General features: G+C 37.9%; 2 protein-coding genes across 3 annotated transcripts in view; one reads left to right on the top strand and one right to left on the bottom strand.

The window, feature by feature from the left end:
- LOC138306860 (deoxyribodipyrimidine photo-lyase-like) overlaps positions 1–19,966 on the top strand; it is a 247,001-nt gene that overhangs the window by 110,149 nt on the left and 116,886 nt on the right. The window lies entirely within an intron of this gene.
- On the bottom strand, positions 8,733–16,836 carry LOC138307872 (toll-like receptor Tollo). The gene is made up of 2 exons (XM_069248791.1): positions 16,679–16,836; positions 8,733–13,257 (listed from the first exon to the last, which is right to left on the bottom strand). The coding sequence occupies exon 2, from the start codon at positions 13,112–13,114 to the stop codon at positions 9,377–9,379; it is 3,738 nt and encodes a 1,245-aa protein (XP_069104892.1). The 5' UTR covers positions 13,115–13,257; positions 16,679–16,836; the 3' UTR covers positions 8,733–9,376.

Below are 19,966 nucleotides of genomic sequence, written 5' to 3' on the forward strand. Positions count from 1 at the left end.
TAGGCTCATTTAGGACAATCTCCCCAGAATGGTACGATTAGTAACAGCTAGGGTCATTTAGGACAATCTCCCCAGAATGTACGATTAGTAAAAACTAGGCTCATTTAGGACAATCTCCCCAGAATGGTACGATTAGTAACAGCTAGGCTCATTTAGGACAATCTAGACATCCCAGAATGGTATGATTAGTAACAGCTAGGCTCATTTAGGACAATCAATCTCCCAGAATGGTACGATTAGTAACAGCTAGGCTCATTTAGGACAAATCTCCATCCAGAATGGTACGATTAGTAACAGCTAGGCTCATTTAGGACAATCTCCTCCAGAATGGTACGATTAGTTACAGCTAGGCTCATTTAGGACGATCTCCCCAGAATGGTACGATTAGTAACAGCTAGGCTCATTTAGGACAATATCAATCTCCCCAGAATGGTACGATTAGTAACAGCTAGGCTCATTTAGGACAATCTCTCCCCAGAATGGTACGATTAGTAACAGCTAGGGCCATTTTGGACAATCTCCCCAGAATGGTATGATTAGTAACAGCTATACTCATTTAGAACAATCTCCCCAGAATGGTACGATTAGTAAACAGCTAGGCTCATTTAGGACAATCTCTCCAGAATGGGTACGATTAGTAACAGCTAGGGCTCATTTAGGACAATCTCCCCAGAATGGTACGATTAGTAACAGCTAGGCTCATTTAGGACAATCTCTCCTCCAGAATGGTACGATTAGTAACAGCTAGGCTCATTTTAGGACAATCTCTCCCAAGAATGGTACGATTAGTAACAGCTAGGCTCATTTAGGACAATCTCCCCAGAATGGTACGATTAGTAACAGCTAGGCTCATTTAGGACAATCTCCCCAGAATGGTACGATTAGTTACAGCTAGGGTCAAATAGGACAATCTGCCCAGAATGGTACGATTAGTTACAGCTAGGCTCATTTAGGACAATCTCCCCAGAATGGTACGATTAGTAACAGCTAGGCTCATTTAGGACTAATCTCTCCCAGAAGGGTACGATTAGTAACAGCTAGGCTCATTTAGGACAATCTCTCCAGAATGGTACGATTAGTAACAGCTAGGCTCATTTAGGACAATCTCCCCAGAATGGTACGATTAGTAACAGCTAGGCTCATTTAGGACAATCTCCCCAGAATGGTACGATTAGTAACAGCTAGGCTCATTTAGGACAATCTCTCCAGAATGGTACGATTAGTAACAGCTAGGGTCATTTAGGACAATCTCTCCAGATGGGTACGATTAGTAACAGCTAGGCTCATTTAGGACAATCTCTCCAGAATGGTACGATTAGTAACAGCTAGGCTCATTTAGGACAATCTCTCCAGAATGGTATGATTAGTAACAGCTAGGGTCATTTAGGACAATCTCTCCAGAATGGTACGATTAGTAACAGCTAGGGTCATTTAGGACAATCTCCCAGAATGGTACGATTAGTAACAGCTAGGCTCATTTAGGACAATCTCTCCAGAATTGTACAATTAGTAACAGCTAGGGTCATTTAGGACAATCTCTCCAGAATGGTACGATTAGTAACAGCTAGGGTCATTTAGGACAATCTCTCCAGAATGGTATGATTAGTAACAGCTAGGGTCATTTAGGACAATCTCTCCAGAATTGTACGATTAGTAACAGCTAGGGTCATTTAGGACAATCTCTCCAGAATGGTATGATTAGTAACAGCTAGGCTCATTTAGGACAATCTCTCCCGAAGGGTACGATTAGTAACAGCTAGGCTCATTTAGGACAATCTCCCAAGCATTGTACAATTAGTAACAGCTAGGGTCATTTAGGACAATCTCTCCAGAATGGTACGATTAGTAACAGCTAGGGTCATTTAGGACAATCTCTCCCAGAAGGGTACGATTAGTAACAGCTAGGCTCATTTAGGACAATCTCTCCAGAATGGTACGATTAGTAACAGCTAGGGTCATTTTGGACAATCTCTCCCGAAGGGTACGATTAGTAACAGCTAGGCTCATTTAGGACAATCTCTCCAGAATGGTACGATTAGTAACAGCTAGGGTCATTTAGGACAATCTCCCCAGAATGGTACGATTAGTAACAGCTAGGGTCATTTAGGACAATCTCCCAAGAATGGTACGATTAGTAACAGCTAGGGTCATTTAGGACAACCTCCCCAGAATGGTACAATTAGTAACAGCTAGGGTCATTTAGGACAATCTCCCCAGAATGGTACGATTAGTAACAGCTAGGGTAGGACAATCTTTAGGACAATCTCTAGGCAGAATGGTACGATCTCTATATATGGTGCGAGGGTAATAGACAGTGTAGGTAAAAATCTTGCTGTTTTGACTGGCATAGCTGTATGTAAGAATAAATCGTACCGAGATACCTGATGGACACTAGTAATCCAGTCTATCCATCTGGTATCCACGATGAGCATCTGGAAAAACCCTGCACATAATAGAAACCGCATTCGTTGGCGAACATAAGCTCAGCATAGTAACGTATATGTGTATAAAAATAAAACACAGATAAAAAAATCATGATCTCAATCGTCTTGTTATGGACGTCAAAATAGCTGAAAGTTATAGCAAATAAAGAATGATAAATGTGCTTACAGTGCTTTGTATTCATACGAGGTAATGTATTTAAAAGTAGATGTAGTCTCAGAACCCTCATAGCGTTTTGAAACCTAGTCTGATTGGCTATTCATAGATAAAACATAACGTGTCACTGAAGACGTTGACGTTTTACACTTTCGCCAGGGAAGGTTTTTTTTTAATCTATATAAAAGTCGTGTCATTATCTTTATATAATGACATCAGAAGACGAATGACACTTAATTGCAATAAAACATATTTAATACATACACATAAATAATGCATGTGTAGGAAGCGATATATGTACGTTATCCAGTACACACATAAATTTACATTTCACGGAGACAAAAAATGTCAGCGCGTCGACCATAAAAGAGTACATAAAAACTGATAACGAATTAATGATCATAAACTGTGACCTGGTTGGGCGTCACTGCGTAATGATTCGACAAAATCTGTTGATTAATTAATCAACACCACCTGATAGACATTTCCCAAATATTTTATTTTTCTGTCGTTTACGACCTTCTCATTAACTCTGCTGACGTAATCTTTTGTAGGAAATACGTTAGTATCCATGGTAATCAGTAAGTTATCAGTTATAGTTAGTTAGATGTATGATTTTATATCAGAAGTAAATGAGGAAAAATAGCTTGATATAGAAAGAAGAGTTTTGATTGGATGGAGATGGCATGTTTTTCCGCTATGTACAGCTCTACTGTACATGTGCGCCCACAGACTGACCAGAGTTTCCGCTACAGCTCGCCCACGTCCTTAGTATCACGTGACGTCTCACCGAGAATAAGCGTACTGACCATTAACTATCACGTGATATTGACCACAAGAACTGATGTGTTCTCTCCGACACCACGTACACAATATACTGACCACTTACTGCGACTTTTTTTCATTATGAAACGCATAAATTACGCAACGACCCCGACTAAAAGGATAAGTCCTATAAAGTAATGATGGCACGGAATATATAGTAATACAGGTTACACATAGATTGGGAAAGACAAAAACATTTCCTACTATGATATTTGAAAAGTTGCATAAAATAAAATATTTATTCTTAAAAAGAAAATTCAAAAGTTTTTTTAGTTTGATAAAATAGAATGTGTATTAAAATCAATAAACATATATGGTCAAAATTTAATATGTAGATATGAAGGATTGGGATATTCTGCCCGACGGTCACAAAATGTTATAAAACCAGAGGATTATCAAAATTTGCCGAGAAAATAGTAATTTCGTTGACGCCGTCATGAGATGTTTGGTATGAGTAGTCTCGCAATATAGCCTCAGGCGACATGAGCACACTAGTAAATTTATGCTTTAGCCCGGATTGTCGCATCAAAGCCGAACGCTCGTTTTTCAAAATTCTGGCTGCATACACAAATGGCGACGAAAAGCCACAGGATCTGGAGGTGAGTAAAAGAAATGTCCCATGTCAAAGAGATGCATACATATGGTGAAGTCGGAAATGCTTTTACGGAGTGTCGGACGTGTCAATGTATATATTTGTGTCCATAAATCTTGTGTAGGTCTCCAGATAAAAACACAAACCTGCTACAGGGTTGGAAAATAATCGATTTTTGCTTCCTAGAGGCGCTACCAGGAATGTCCATAATTTGGGCCGAGTTCAAAAAAAAGAAAGAAAGAAAACAATACGTATTTCCGTCAGTAAACACATAGCATATATGCACGTGCAACGTGCATGTAACTGATTCTAGTACCCTGTACCCTGTACCCCGTAACCTGTACCCTGAACCCTGTACCCCGCACCCCGTACCCCGTACCCTGTACCCTGTACCCTGTACCCCGTACCCCGTACCCTGTACCCTGTACCCTGTACCCTGTGTTGTGTGTTGTGTGATGTTTTGTTGTAATGTTGTGTCGTATTGTTGTGTAATGCTGTCTTGTGTTGTGTGTTTTGTGATGTTGTGTTTAGTGTGATGCGTTGTTGTGTTGTGTGATGTTATGTTGTGTGATGTTATGTTGTGTGATGTGATGTTGTTTGATGTGTTGTTGTGTGATGTTTTGTTGATATGTTGTGATGTGTTGTGAGGTGTGTTGTGTTTTTGTGGTGTTGTGTGTTGTTGTTGGGTATTGTTGTGTTGTTGTTGCGTGTTTGCGTGATGTGTATTTGTGTTATGTTGTGTGATGTGCTGTTGTGTGATGTTGTGTTGTGTGATGTTGTGTTGTGTGATGCTGTGTTGTGTGATGTTGTGTTGTGTAGTGTTGTTGTTGGATGTTGTTGTATTGTTGTTGCGTGGTTGTGTGTTGTGGTGTTGGTGTGTTGCGTGTTGTGTGATGTTTTGTTGTAATTTTGTGTCGTATTGTTGTGTAATGCTGTCTTGTGTTGTGTGTTTAGTGTGATGCGTTGTTGTGTTGTGTGATGTTATGTTGTGTGATGTTATGTTGTTTGATGTTTTGTTGTGTGATGTTGTGTTATTTTGTTGTGTTTTGTTGTGTGATGTGATGTGTTGTTGTGTGGTGTTGTGTTGTGTAGTGTTGTTGTGTTGTTGGTGTGTTGCTGTGCTGTGTGATGCTGTGTGGTTTCGTGGTGTTGTGGTGTCGTGTTGTGTTGTTGTGTAAAAACGAGTTCTTATGGGGTCACTTTTCAACGGGGTCTATTTTCAACGGGTCGGTGTAAAAAGTGCGCTGAAAGTTCAGTTTTCAACGGTTTTCGGGGTCATTTTTTCAACATTGAAAAATAACCCGAGATCAGTTTTCAACGGGGGTCCATTTTCAACGTTACACCGGACGCCACGGTGAACTAAAAACAATAACATGTACATACGCTACACACATGTGAAATGACTATAAAGGGTAGATGGTGGGGGTAGGGGGGAAGAGATTAGGAAGAAGAGAGTAGAGGGTACAGGGTACAGGGTACGGGGTACAGGGTAGAGTGTACAGGGTACAGGATACGGGGTAAAGGGTACAGGGTACAGGGTAGGGGGTACAGGGTACGGGGTACTGGGTACAGGGTACGAGGTACAGGGTACGGGGTACAGGGTACATAAGTATGACTCGGAATAAAATTACCGACTGCCATTGTTATTAAAGTAATTGAAAAATTGTTTTATATCAAGTAATAAAAGGCTCATTGAAACGATTCCTTTATTATCTATTGTAATTCACTCGAATACCTGATGCGTCAAAACCCGGGCATGCGCAAGCCGATAGGCCGTGATAGCAACTCATGTAGTGGGTAGGGGGTACAGGGTAGATGGTACAGGGTACAGGGTACGGGGTACAGGGTACATGGTACAGGGTACTAGAACCAGTTACAAGCATAATAAGGCCAGTGTGATGAGTGTATTGCATAAAACCAGTCAGTATTACTCCCGTAGGTACGAGAGAACTATATATATTTGTTTAATTCGTTCAATATTTGTTCAAAAGTAAAATACATACTTTAAAAATGTGTCTTGCAAAAATAAAAATATGTCGTTCTATAAAATTAATATTCAATATTTGTATGTTGCACGATTAAATTTCATACGTGGTCTTATGGATTTGTAAGGAATTGTTCCAATTCTCCTCGATAGGGTTACTTGTAGAAATCCTAAGTGATCCCCGGAGGATTTGTTTCAATGTGATTTTACTACTAATCAAGCTCACATTTCTATGGTTCTCTGTAGGTATGTGTCAAAATTTAAAAAAATCTTTTTGATAATTTAGAAAGTACGAATTTTTCAATAAAAACACGTTTTCCTTTTTTCACATGCAGTATACAGCATGATTAAGATAGCATTTGAAAACAGTTGAAATTTAATTTTTATAAAATACGTCACACATCAAATAAGATATCACTGAAGGATATGTTTTATATATTTTATATCTAACGCGAGTAAAACAAATTTTGTCAAAAAAACTCTTTTCGTAAAAATGAAACAAGGAGAATAAATTTTACATAATGTTTGTATACGTGAGTTCTTGCTTCTTAGATTGATTAATTGATTTTAATAATATTTTAATTAGTAGAATTATTCTGCACATACTGCTTGGACAAATGTAAGCCTTTCATTGACATTGTAAGCCTTCCACAGACATTGTAAGCCTTTCACTGACAGTGTAAGCATTTCATTGACATTGTAAGACTTTCACTGACAGTGTAAGCCTTTCATTGACATTGTAAGCCTTCAACAGACATTGTTAAACGTTCACTGTTTTTTTTCAGCCTTTCATTGACATTGTAAGCCTTCCACAGACATTGTAAAACGTTCACTGACATTGTAAACCTTTCACTGACAGTGTAAGCATTTCATTGACATTGTAAGCCTTCCACAGACAGTGTAAGCCTTTCACTGACAGTGTAATCATTTCACTGACAGTGTAAGCATTTCATTGACATTGTAAGCCTTCTAGACATTGTAAAACGTTCAATGAAATTTTAAGCCTTTCATTGACATTGAAAGCATTCCAAAGACATTGTAAGCCTTTAATTGACATTATAAGCCTTCCACAAACATTGTAAGCCTTTCACTGACATTGTAAGCCCTCCAGTGACATTGTAAGCCGTTCACTGACATTTTAGCCTTTCATTGACATTGTAAGCCTTCCACAGACATTGTAAGCCTTTAATTGACATTATAAGCCTTCCACAGACATTGTAAGCCTTCCACAGACATTTTAAAACGTTCACAGACATTTTCAGCCTTTCATTGACATTGTAAGCCTTGCACTGACAATGTAAGCATTTCATTGACATTGTAAGCCTTCCATAGACATTTTAAAACGTTCACTGACATTGTAAGCCTTTCGCTGACGGTGTAAATCGTTCACTGACATTGTAAGCCGTTCACTGACATTGTAAGCCTTGCACTGACCGTGTAAGCATTTCATTGACATTGTAAAACGTTCAATGACATTTTAAGCATTTCAATGACAGTGTAAGCCTTTCACAGACATTGTAAGCCTTCCACAGACATTGTAAGCTGTTTACTGACATTTTCAGCCTTTTATTGACATTGTAAGCGTTCCACAGACATTGTTAAACGTTCACTGACATTTTCAGCTTTTCATTGACATTGTAAGCCTTCCACAGACATTGTTAAACGTTCACTGACATTGTAAGCCGTTCACTGACATTTTAAGCCTTGCACTGACAGTGTAAGCATTTCATTGACATTGTAAGCCTTTCACTGACATTGAAAGCCTTTCACTGACAGTGTAAGCATTTCATTGACATTGTTAGCCGTTCATTGACATTGAAAGTCTTCCACAGGCATTGTAAAACGTTCACTGACATTGTAATCGTTCACTGACATTGTAAGCCGTTCACTGACATTGTAAGCCGTTCACTGACATTGTAAGCCTTCCACAGACATTGTAAGCCTTTCACTGACATTGTAAGCCTTTCACTGACACTGTAAGCCGTTCACTGACATTGAAAGCCTTTCAATGACATTTTAAGCCTTTCATTGACATTGTAAGCCTTCCACAGACATTGTAAGCTTTTAATTGACATTATAAGCCTTCCACAAACATTGTAAGCATTTCACTGACATGGTTAGCCTTCCACAGACATTGTAAGCCGTTCACTGACATTTTCAGCCTTTTATTGACATAGTTAGCCTTCCACAGACATTGTAAAACGTTCAGTGACATTGTAAGCCTTTCACTGACAGTGTAATCATTTCACTGACAGTGTAAGCATTTCATTGACATTGTAAGCCTTCTAGACATTGTAAAACGTTCAATGACATTATAAGCCTTCCACAAATATTCTAAGCCTTTCACTGACATTGTAAGCCCTCCAGAGACATTGTAAGCCGTTCACTGACATTTTAGCCTTTCATTGACATTATAAGCCTTCCACAGACATTGTAAGCCTTTAATTGACATTATAAGCCTTCCACAAACATTGTAAGCCTTTCACTGACATTGTAAGCCGTCCAGAGACATTGTAAGCCGTTCACTGACATTGTAAGCCGTTCACTGACATTGTAAGCCTTGCACTGACAGTGTAAGCATTTCATTGACATTGTTAAACGTTCAATGACATTTTAAGCATTTCAATGACAGTGTAAGCCTTTCACAGACATTGTAAGCCTTCCACAGACATTGTAAGCCGTTCACTGACATTTTCAGCCTTTTATTGACATTATAAGCGTTCCACAGACATTGTTAAACGTTCACTGACATTTTCAGCTTTTCATTGACATTGTAAGCCTTTCACAGACATTGTTAAACGTTCACTGACATTGAAAGCCGTTCACTGACATTTTAAGCCTTGCACTGACAGTGTAAGCATTTCATTGACATTGTAAGCCTTTCACTGACATTGAAAGCCTTTCACTGACAGTGTAAGCATTTCATTGACATTGTTAGCCGTTCACTGACATTGTAAGTCTTCCACAGGCATTGTAAAACGTTCACTGACATTGTAATCCTTTCGCTGACGGTGTAAATCGTTCACTGACATTGTAAGCCGTTCACTGACATTGTAAGCCTTCCACAGACATTGTAAACCTTTCACTGACATTGTAAGCCTTTCACTGACACTGTAAGCATTTCATTGACAATATAAGCCTTTCACCGACACTTATCTATTTAATACTTGACTGATTACTAAAACCCAGTATTTTCTTTAATTATTTTTATAATTCTTTATTAAACGTAAAATACAAACAACAAACAGAGGGTAACATCCAAGTATGTACATAAACAAATTTTCTAAAATGATCCCCTCAAATTCAACATGAGATAACCTGCACATTTAAAACATGACATTATGAAAATAAATCTTTTAACATCAACGAAATCGTCTCTATACGTAAGAAACTTCATCCTTCTCTGGTTCTTGTGGAATTTCACCATTTTCTTTTACATTATTTTTTAGCTCTATTTCTTTTCGATCTACTCTATACACAATTTTTCCAATGTCTAATTCCGTGGTTTCATCGTCAATTACTTCTTTTTCATGTAAGATAACAGAATTACCATTTTTCATTTTCATTATGTCAGTTTCTTTAAGTTTTTCATCATTTTCACCTTTTTCCCCTTTAAATAATTTAATCCTTTCGATTTCTTTCTCTTTTTCCTCATTCTCTTCTTCTTTAAGCATTCTTATTCTCTCTATTTCCTTATCGTTGCCTTCGTCATCCCGTAACTGTCCGTTCTGAACCCCTTTTGGTGGCAGGGCCTTGTGAAGTCTGTCCCAGAACCACGGACTGTTTATGTCGAGTCCGACCTGTGTCTTCATGTGATACTTCACCTCCTCATCAACTATGACGATGTCGTCCTTGTAGGTACACACGAGAATCAGATGGTTACTTTTGTTCCGCAGGGATTTCTCACTTGCGGATCTGAAGGTAAATAGTGACCACTCGTCCTCGAGATGTTCTCCCGACACAACGAAGAGAGTATGATGACAGCTGGCGACTGCCTGTAAAATATTTTCCTCTTTTGATGCCCCTGGTGGAAAATCCCGATCAGGAATGATTAAGTTGAACCCATTTCTTTCCAGGTCTGTTCTGAGTTCATTGACGGCAAAGTCTCGATCTGCTTCCCCGTAGGCGAGGAATGCATCGTACTGAATGTCCACTTTATCATCCGCATCGTATGTCTTCTGGATACACCTCCGAATATCTGGGAGACCTTTAACGCCCCCATTATCAACAGTGTATTTGTAATTTGGCATGGAGTACAATATTTTTTCCTGGAAGAGACTTTCACTAGAACTTACAAACCTTCCTCTTTTGAGGTACCGTTTAAGGTCCTTGTTTTTTATTTGTGGTTTTTGATGTCCTATTACAATGACATAGTTGGTTCTTTTTTCTTTAATCTTCTCTTGAGACTCTCGCCACGCCACTTTAAACATGTCGTGCATATCCGTCATCTCCTCCGAAAGCACTATTATCATTCGTTTACTCCTTTGGACGATACTCACTATATTTTCTTGAAAGGAAAAGCCGGCGACGAAATCTCTTCCCATTTCACAAATAATGTAATGCTGGGCGCTTTCCTCTAGATAAGTGACGATGTTTTTCATAACCCAATCAGTGATACCTGGGGCGTGTATAACGACTGCGTCTATTTTTTCCTTCCCACCTTTCTTGTCTTTGTCGAATGGATGAATGCCACAGTAGATGTACAAGAGGACCTTTACTTCTAGTCGATAGATATAAAGGAAACCTAAAGTTATCAGAAACACTGCTAGTGACAGCGAACTGGATACAGCGGGAGTGACGACATGCTTCAAAGAGTCAAAATCTTCTACGCAAATAAATTCGTTATCGGGGAGACCGACAAACTGTTTGCCGTCATCATTGTGACTGTTACAAGCGATACCAGTCCAGTCTAGGATACTGTTCTGGTGCTTTAATATCCACGACTTCATCCAAAGTGTATGACAGTCACAACGAAATGGGTTATTCTTCAGCTTCATCGAAGGAATTTCAAGTTTTCGAATTTGACTTGGAAGTGTTGCCAAAAGATTGGAATCCAGGTGAAGAAGCATGACATTAGTCAAAGACGATATGGCCGAACGTTCAATAAGTTCTATATTGTTGTGAGAAAGGACTAGTTGCCTTGCCCTAGATAGGTAAGGTTTGTTTTCTAAGACAGTGATGTTGTTGTGATGAAACCAAAGATCAAGACGGCTATCTGGAAGAACGCTCGGCAAGGCTTCCAACCGGCGTCCTCTACAGTCCACGATGATTACATCCGACATGGTTCGCTTGTAGCACCAGCAATTGCTTGGACAATCTGATACATTAGCTATACAATAGGTTTCTTCGGCTTTGATATCGAGCAGCAGTCTTCCTCTGAGCTCATACGGATAGACACAAACCCAATCCCTGAAGAAATATTCCTTTCCGGTCAGTAGACCGTCCAATTTCAGCTTGTGAATCCATTTTGAGAATGTAACAATGTTGCAATCGCACGTAATCATATTCTTATCCAAAATGAAATGGAAATGACGAAGAGCCAAAAGAAGAAACGTGTGTTGGAATTTCGTTAGATTTGGATGAATCCATATTGACGTTATTGCACTTCCAGTAAGATCCACTTTTCGTAACGTAGCGGCTGGCTTATTAAGATCCAAATTAGCACTGCTGGTCGACTCCAGCACAGCATCAGTCATCCGTGACCAGTTCACGCGTGACGTAATCTCCGTGAGGTTCCTGAAGGATATGTTAGTATTCCTGAGATAAACTGTATCGAGGTAACGAAGGTAAAATACGATATCTGGAATCACCTCGAGTGGATTATTGTCAAAGTACAACGAAGTAAGAGTAGTAGATGTAATAAGAAAAGACTTAGCTTCAATTGAAATAAATTTGTTAAACTCTAGGTGGATTTCTTTTAGGTTTGAGAGGGTAGAGAAGACCCCCACAGGTAGAGTGGTCAGTGAGTTATTGGCCAGGTTCAGATATATAACGTTTGATACGTCCCTGAAGATTTCCTCGGGTAATAATTCTATCTGATTGCTGCTGATATCAATATGACGGAGGCTGTCTAATCCACGGAACAGATTTTCCGGAATCGACCTGAGTTTGTTTTTAGACAGGTCGATATGTTGAATTCCAACCAGATGTCGAAATGTTGTAGAACCGATTTCTACCATCCCGTTTCCTGATAACCTTATCATTTGGAGATATCCCTTAAATAAAAAGTTTGATAAATTTGTTATATGGTTAAAATTAAGGTTAAGTATTCTTCGATACATATTAGGATCCAACTCTATATTAAATGGTTTACCATAATGTTCGAGGAAGTAATCTTCCATTGTGAGATTTCCTTTCAAACGAACGGGTTCTTGACTCCATGGAAAACCTGCCGGCGGGAGAGAGAGTTTGCAGTTTGAGATTTCGAGGGATTGAACGTTGGGAATTTTCCGGATAACAGACGGCGGGAGTTCCGTTAGAGACATATTGGTGATAGTTAACTCTGTTATATTAGGAAACATATTGGAGCACCGGAATAAATCCACAAGATTTTGTTCCCGGTAACCATGGGAATGTGTTATCCACACAGAATGTACGTTGTATATACTGTGACATCTGTGGATGATTCTGTTCGATGGAAGACAATCAGAACCGTTCGTATGTATGTAGGCTTTTCTTGGCAATGTGATTGTCTTCAGATCCACGGTCGTGGAAAGTCGATTTAAACTCTTAACACTTGTCCTGCACCCCATCATTTGGAAATAAAACCAGATGTGCTTGAGTGCATTTCCGACGTAATCGCTCATGTGAATAACGAATGGACGCTGACAATGAAGAGCTAACACGGCGACTGCTGGGTCCCGAGTGAAATTGAAGTTATGCAAAATGGTTGTTAGGTTTATATAACAGTGCATACCCGTAGGCGGTATAAGTAAATATGCCATGCCTTTAAAAGGCACGTGGTTTCCATGGAGACTAAACATATTAACAGATGGCAGATAACTTGTCTTATTCCTACAGGCAGGGATATCACACACGTTCGAATCGGCCAGGAGGCTTCGTAAAAACAGCATACATAACATGAATTGGATTTCCTTAAATGTTTCCGCGTTCATGGTTGTGATGATGATGATGATGATGATGATACAGATGAAGGGTGAACTTCTGGAGATCTCTTGTGTTTCTTTTTCACCATCACTTCATACCACAGTACTGTCATTCCATGGTCATCAAACGTTTAGTTCACATGAAGACACATCTGAAAATAATAATAAAAACTTTGTCAAACCAAATTGTTTTCTTTTTTCGCCATTGTTTATCATTTGGTTACTGAAAGAACATAAACAGACATGATGATATGGATTGAGATCCCAATCAAAATCCTGATCTACTTTTACAATGTCCTATTTTAACTGAGGACAGTTGAAAGATCAAGGTTTCATCATTTTCAGCCCCTACTGTCATAGCTATCATTAAAATTGTTAGCATTTGCTAGGCGTATCAGTCACATCTATGCTTTTTCTGAGAAATCTCTCGAGGCAAAGGCAAATGAGAAATAAGTGAATCGTGTGCCAGTTATCGTTTTCCTAGAAATCAAGGGGAAATAACTTTGTAAGTACAGGAGAAACTATTCTAAAACATGAAATATCCTATATATGTCTTCATGTTCTTAATAGCAGTCTGACTTATTTTGACCTCACTACAACGAATCAATTATAGATTTCCTGTTACCTACGATATCCAGACAAAATATGATATGACTTTAAATTGTGTCGCCATAATTATTGTTCAATCTTTTTATAAGATATCTGAGGTCCATAGCCGTGAAAATTTAGTGTTATATCTGAATGTTTAAAAATGCTCCACCGCTGACAAATGATATTTTTTCACTATAAAAACAGGAGCAGACGATTTAGTATTTTTCTTCAGCTACAAAAGTTACATACTTTACACCATTATCACCATTGAAAAGTTTAAGCTTCTAATTTTACTTCAAGGTAAAAATATGAAAAATAATTAATTGCATCCCGAAAAAAATCTGTTGCACTATATCCTTTATGGAATGAAGTACTGATTGCGCATGAACCAAAGGCAAAACAAATTATTTTATATTAGTTTTTGTGTTAATTAGACAGATATATACACGATTACACACCAATAATTGTTCAAATGATGAATATCATTTATGCTATGTCGGCGGTGGAGCATCTTTAATTTAACAACTTTGTGGAGTCCATTGTAATGTAATTAACAAAAGTTTGATGGAAACAATTTACGATTATAAGGCCATGAAAATATCACTCACATGTAAGTGCATAACAAAAAAATATTACTTGTTTTTTGTGTATGAAAGTGGAATAAAGGTCATACCTAATGCCATTCAAACAACTGTATATGGTATATAGAGGCTACACAACGAGTGGTAGTTGGATATGGAACTCATTTGACACGAGTGAGTTATTTTTTAAAAGTTACAATTTTAAGACACGAGCTTCAGCTCTTCTGATATCATGACCGGAACAGATCATTAAAAATGAAGGGTTGACTGGCTCAAAACAATAAACATGTAAACGTAATTTATCCAACCCTTTGACACATTTCAACTCTTCTGAAATTATAACTGGAACAGTTCATTACAAAATTGGAGGGTTGAATGGATCATAACAATAAACATATATCCTATATATACACCGTGTGTTGGTTGTAGCCATGCATCAGCCTCTACATTAGGAGAACTGTTTGATGACAAGAAATGTAAAAACCTCATACAGGAACAGTAGAATGAAAAGTGTCACCTGTCAATAATATCAAATTAAACAAAGATGTCAACTCTATCACTAGGCCTACTTCCTTTCTTGTAATTTGTCATAATGTTAATTAAAGTGCCAAAACAAAGTTTATAGGCCTTTTTACTTAACTAGCATATTTGGTATGATGATGTTATAAATATTGCTTTGATTTATAGTTGTATCAGATTTTATTTGGTGATTTCGTCAGTCGTAAGTAGCTAGGTAGTGATTATAGGTCGTGGACGGATTTTCTGTGATCGTTATATATTCTTTACATCCTCAACCTGGCATGTTCTTATATAATTAGGGATAAAGAGAATGAATAAGGTTTGTTTTTCAGGGTGACAGTGAGTTTCCTCAATATGCAAATTAAAGCTACCACAGGCATGTTCTATGTTAACTGCGATATTGTAGATCAAAAGACTTTTAGACAGAAAATGGTGTTGTCTTTAGAGCTACAATTGGTGCTTATTATTAATAATGGAGCAAAGTAATGACTATGCCAACCAGTACTAAAACTTTTGTATGTATTTTATCGTACTTGTTTATGTCGCTTACTTACAAGGCAATAAAAGTGAGCTGTACAAAATACCAAAGTCACAGGGAGACATCATTTTGGACTTTCCACTATACCATAGCCATCCTCAATAAAAGAAGAAATGTGATATAAACTATAGCCATCCCCAATAAAAGAAGAAATGTGATATAAACAATAGCCATCCCCAACAAAAGAAGAAATGTGATATAAACTATAGCCATCCCCAATAAAAGAAGAAATGTGATATAAATTATAGCCATCCCCAACAAAAGAAGAAATTTTATATCAACTATAGGCATACCAAGCACATGAGAAGCTCTGGTGTGAACTTTAGCCATCTTCAAGAATTCAATATAAAATAGGTCATCCCGACAAAAGAATAAATGCCATATGGAAAATGGTAATTCACATCAAATGAAAATATGGTTTATTTATGTAAACTTTTCCTAAGTTTTACAAATCGTATTAAGTTAATTCAATGAAATATTATTCTAATTGTGGTTAATTAGCTGTTATGTTATTTTAATGTCTTGCAGTGACGTTTGGTTGACAGTTTCGTAGCTATGAATAATGATTCGAACTACATATTTATATTTAGTAAATTATAAACCGCATGCGGATTCCCCCCGTCTTGAATGAGACCCTGTTACAAATGTAAACCTTATATGTAATAACGACATGTGCTTGTACCTAACAACTTAAAATTCTTTTAAATGCCCATTGCCTCTCCGGAGAAAGACATAAAGGTTTCCTAAAACATAAATAACATCCGAAAATATATATACCGATGGCCTAAGATGACCTTACAACACCAAACAATTTGCTCCTTTGCCGTGTGGCGCAATGATAATCAACTTTATTTATGATGACATCGGGAAACATAAACGACCTGCGATATGAAAACATTTTATTTCTTTTAAAAAATTGTTCAGAATGCGATGACAGCTGTAGTATTAACGGTAAGTTAATAACTTTTCCAAACCACAAAATTATCGATCTCGTTTTACATTCTATTTTAAAAATTGAAAGCCGTTTCGGAAAGGTAGTGGGCCCTTAATGTTGAGATGACGTTATAAATATACATTAGTTGGAGTCCTGTAGGACGACGGGAAATACATGAAGTCCACGAAATGGAATATTTTTTATCCTTGTTACTATTGAGATCATGTGACAAGGTCAATGTAAAACGCAGTTTAATAATGATTATCAGTAGCAGTTGTAATCTTGGAGCTAGCTGACTTCGTTTTCTATAACATATGATTCTGAAACATTAAGTATCACTTCTAGAAAATATTCTATTACATGATGTATAACAAATAACACATAAATACACAAAATATTGCTATACTCACTTAGTAAAATATGTCGAATTTCATCGCTTGTAAATCCAATTAAAATATAAAAGCTGTCGGTCTCTGTGTAGGGCCGTCCGCGAGACCAGGTAAAGTCTGTAGAAGGGTTGGCCACAAATCGTGTTTAAGTCAAGTAATTAACCGTGTTTTAGCGGAGCGCTCGGAGGACAGGTGACAGCCTGATGACTACTGTAATGGTATGTTATGTTGTGAGCTGCATTAACACTGTGTATATACATACGTTTCCGCCACTACACAAGGTATTCTTCCAATCATATCACAAACGCATTAATTGATAAAGAATCACAAAACATAAATAACGACATGCTTTACATTATCATTTGTGACCGTCACTATAGTCTTTACTCGATAGGACTAGAATAGTTGTGGGGTCTAATGTGAGCTAGTGCCATATAACCACAAGCCCTCTACCTCTGGGTCGCGGTGGGGTAGTGGTAAAGAAAAATGTCTTGGCATATTACCACAAGCCCTCCACCTCTGGCCCACGGTGGGGTAGTGGTAAAGAAAAGATGTCCCGGCATCTTACCAGAAAGCCCTCAACCTTTGGGCCGCGGTGGGGTAGTGGTAAAGAAAAGATGTCCCGGCATATTCCCACAAGCCTTCCACCTCTGGCCCACGGAGGGCTAGTGGATAAGATGTCCCGGCATATTCCCACAAGCCCTCCACCTCTGACCCACGGTGGGCTAGTAGATAAGATGTCTCGGTATATTCCCACAAGCCCTCTACCTGTCCTCTGACCCACGGTGGGCTAGTGGAAAAAATGTCCCGGCATGTTCCCACAAGCCCTCCACCACTGAGCCGCGGTAGATAGGCTAGTGGTAAACATAAGATATCCCGACATATTACCACAAGCCCTCCAACACTGAGCCGCGGTAGATAGGCTAGTAGTTAAGATAAGATATCCCGACATATTACAACAAGCCCTCCAACACTGAGCCACGGTAGATAGGCAAGTAGTTAAGATAAGATATCCCGACATATTACAACAAGCCCTCCACCACTGAGCCGCGGTAGATAGGCTAGTAGTTAAGATAAGATATCCCGACATATTACAACAAGCCCTCCACCACTGAGCCACGGTAGATAGGCTAGTAGTTAAGATAAGATATCCCGACATATTACCACAAACCCGCCACATCTGGGCCGCGGTTGGCTAGTTGTTATGATAATATGTCCCGGCATAATACTACAAGCCATCCACCTCAGGGTTTTTTTACGAGTTCGAATCCCAAGTTGAGAAGTTACCAGGTACTGACTGCTTTGCCCGTGGTTTTTCCGGCTTTCTTCCAAAAACAAACCTGGCACGGCATTAAATGAACATTGTTGTTAATCGGACATTAAACTGATAAATTACTGTCCAGTTGTAGGTAAGTACAGCCAAATCCTGGATCTATATGTCTGATTACACTGTTTAAACTGGTGATATTTTGCATGCCTATACATCACGTAATAGATGTACGTAAACATAACTGTTTAAACTAAAGGCATTTTCTCCACTTTTAAAACTGTTAATGCTGGAGTCCCCCGGGGATCTGTCTTAGGCCCTTTTTATTTCTATTATATATAAATGACATAACTAATATTGTTACTATTGATTGCAAATTATTTGCAGATGATACTTCAATTAGTGAAGTAATTAATAATAACCAAATCAATGATGCCAATACACTTTCACAAAATCTTTCAAATATAAGTACATGTACATGGGCTCTGAAATGGGACATAAAGTTTAACCCCACAAAAACTGAATCGTTAATGTTTTCAAGGAAACGAAACGTCATTCATCCCGATATATACGTTGACAATAATATAGTTCATACAGCTAGCGCATATAGACATTTAGGAGTTTTACTTTCTGGCGATTGTAAATGGACTCATCATATAGATTATGTATACATTTGGGGGAGAAAAGGAGTTTAACGTAAAACTCTTAAACATTTATAAAACTTACATTTTACCTATTTTAGAATATGCTGATGCTTTATGGGATATCTGTACTGAACAATTTAAACTTCTGCTAGAGTCTTGTCACTTAGAATCCGCCAGGATTATAACGGGATTGTGCAGAGGAACCTCCCATGGTTTACTTTATAAAGAACTAACTTGGGATCTCTCTCTGATCGGCGTCAAGAACACAAGCTTATTCTTAGATACTCCGTGGCTTTGTTCCACAGCATTTGATTGAAATTGTACAACAATCATTTTTATACATTCTGAATATATATCTGAAACTTAAAGATTTGATTAGATTTTTCTACGGTGATCGGTTGGGGAGATATACTTATAATATTCATTGAAGATGTAATACTAAACATTAAAGATATTTTGTTGATAATTGTACCATACCGGATGGCTAATATAGGCTTTGCCTGATGCCAAATCCATATATTTAAATTCTTTGTGTTTCGTCACTATATTAAAGGGACAATTCACTCAGGCTAATTCTTTTACATAACCAAGAAGCAAAATATGGCATAAATGTATTGTTCTACATTTCTTATGAATGATTTTTTAGGCAAAACAATTCACCTAATAAGGTAAACACACTTCTGTCAGAGCGATTTGAGCAGTTCTAGACAAAAGTAGCATTACTCTACGAGCAAGGGACTGGGTTCGGCATACAAGATATTCGACCACAATGTGTAATGGCGGACAGCGAGTGAGTTTGAACATTTCACACGCATTTCACCACCATGGGATTTTCTGACATATCACAGTAAAACCGACTGATCTAATTTCCATTAGAACTGGGGGTTTTCCGATATATATACAAATTTTAATGTTCTCGTAGAATGAATTGTCCCTTTAATCAACCAACTGACGAAAACAAACATTTGCCTATGAAAACACTATGAATTCACTATGAATACAACTATTCTCGTGCATCGTTCAGCTGATTTCAAACATCACGCCAGTTTCATATCAATAAAAAATAGTCCCCCACAATATTTCATGTATAATCTTTAATGTGCTTTTCTTGATATAGAATCAACTAAGGTTTATTTTAATAAGTCAATCAAATCTTATTTTAACTATCGTTTGTCATTTGCAAACGCGACATTGTGGAACGACTTTATCATCCAGCTGTTCCATTAATCTCGTTTCTCGTCGTATATGGGTGTCATAATTTTAAATATAATATAATAACCTTTCAATGATTTTTATTTTCATAAACTATTCTAATGTAAATATATGGATTGAATGTATTTTTCTAATTTTCATATTGCCTATGAATAGTAGAAGCTATCTACATATCTTTCGAGGAGC

Source organism: Argopecten irradians, chromosome 14 (assembly GCF_041381155.1).
Source record: "Argopecten irradians isolate NY chromosome 14, Ai_NY, whole genome shotgun sequence".
NCBI classification, from domain to species: domain Eukaryota; kingdom Metazoa; phylum Mollusca; class Bivalvia; order Pectinida; family Pectinidae; genus Argopecten; species Argopecten irradians.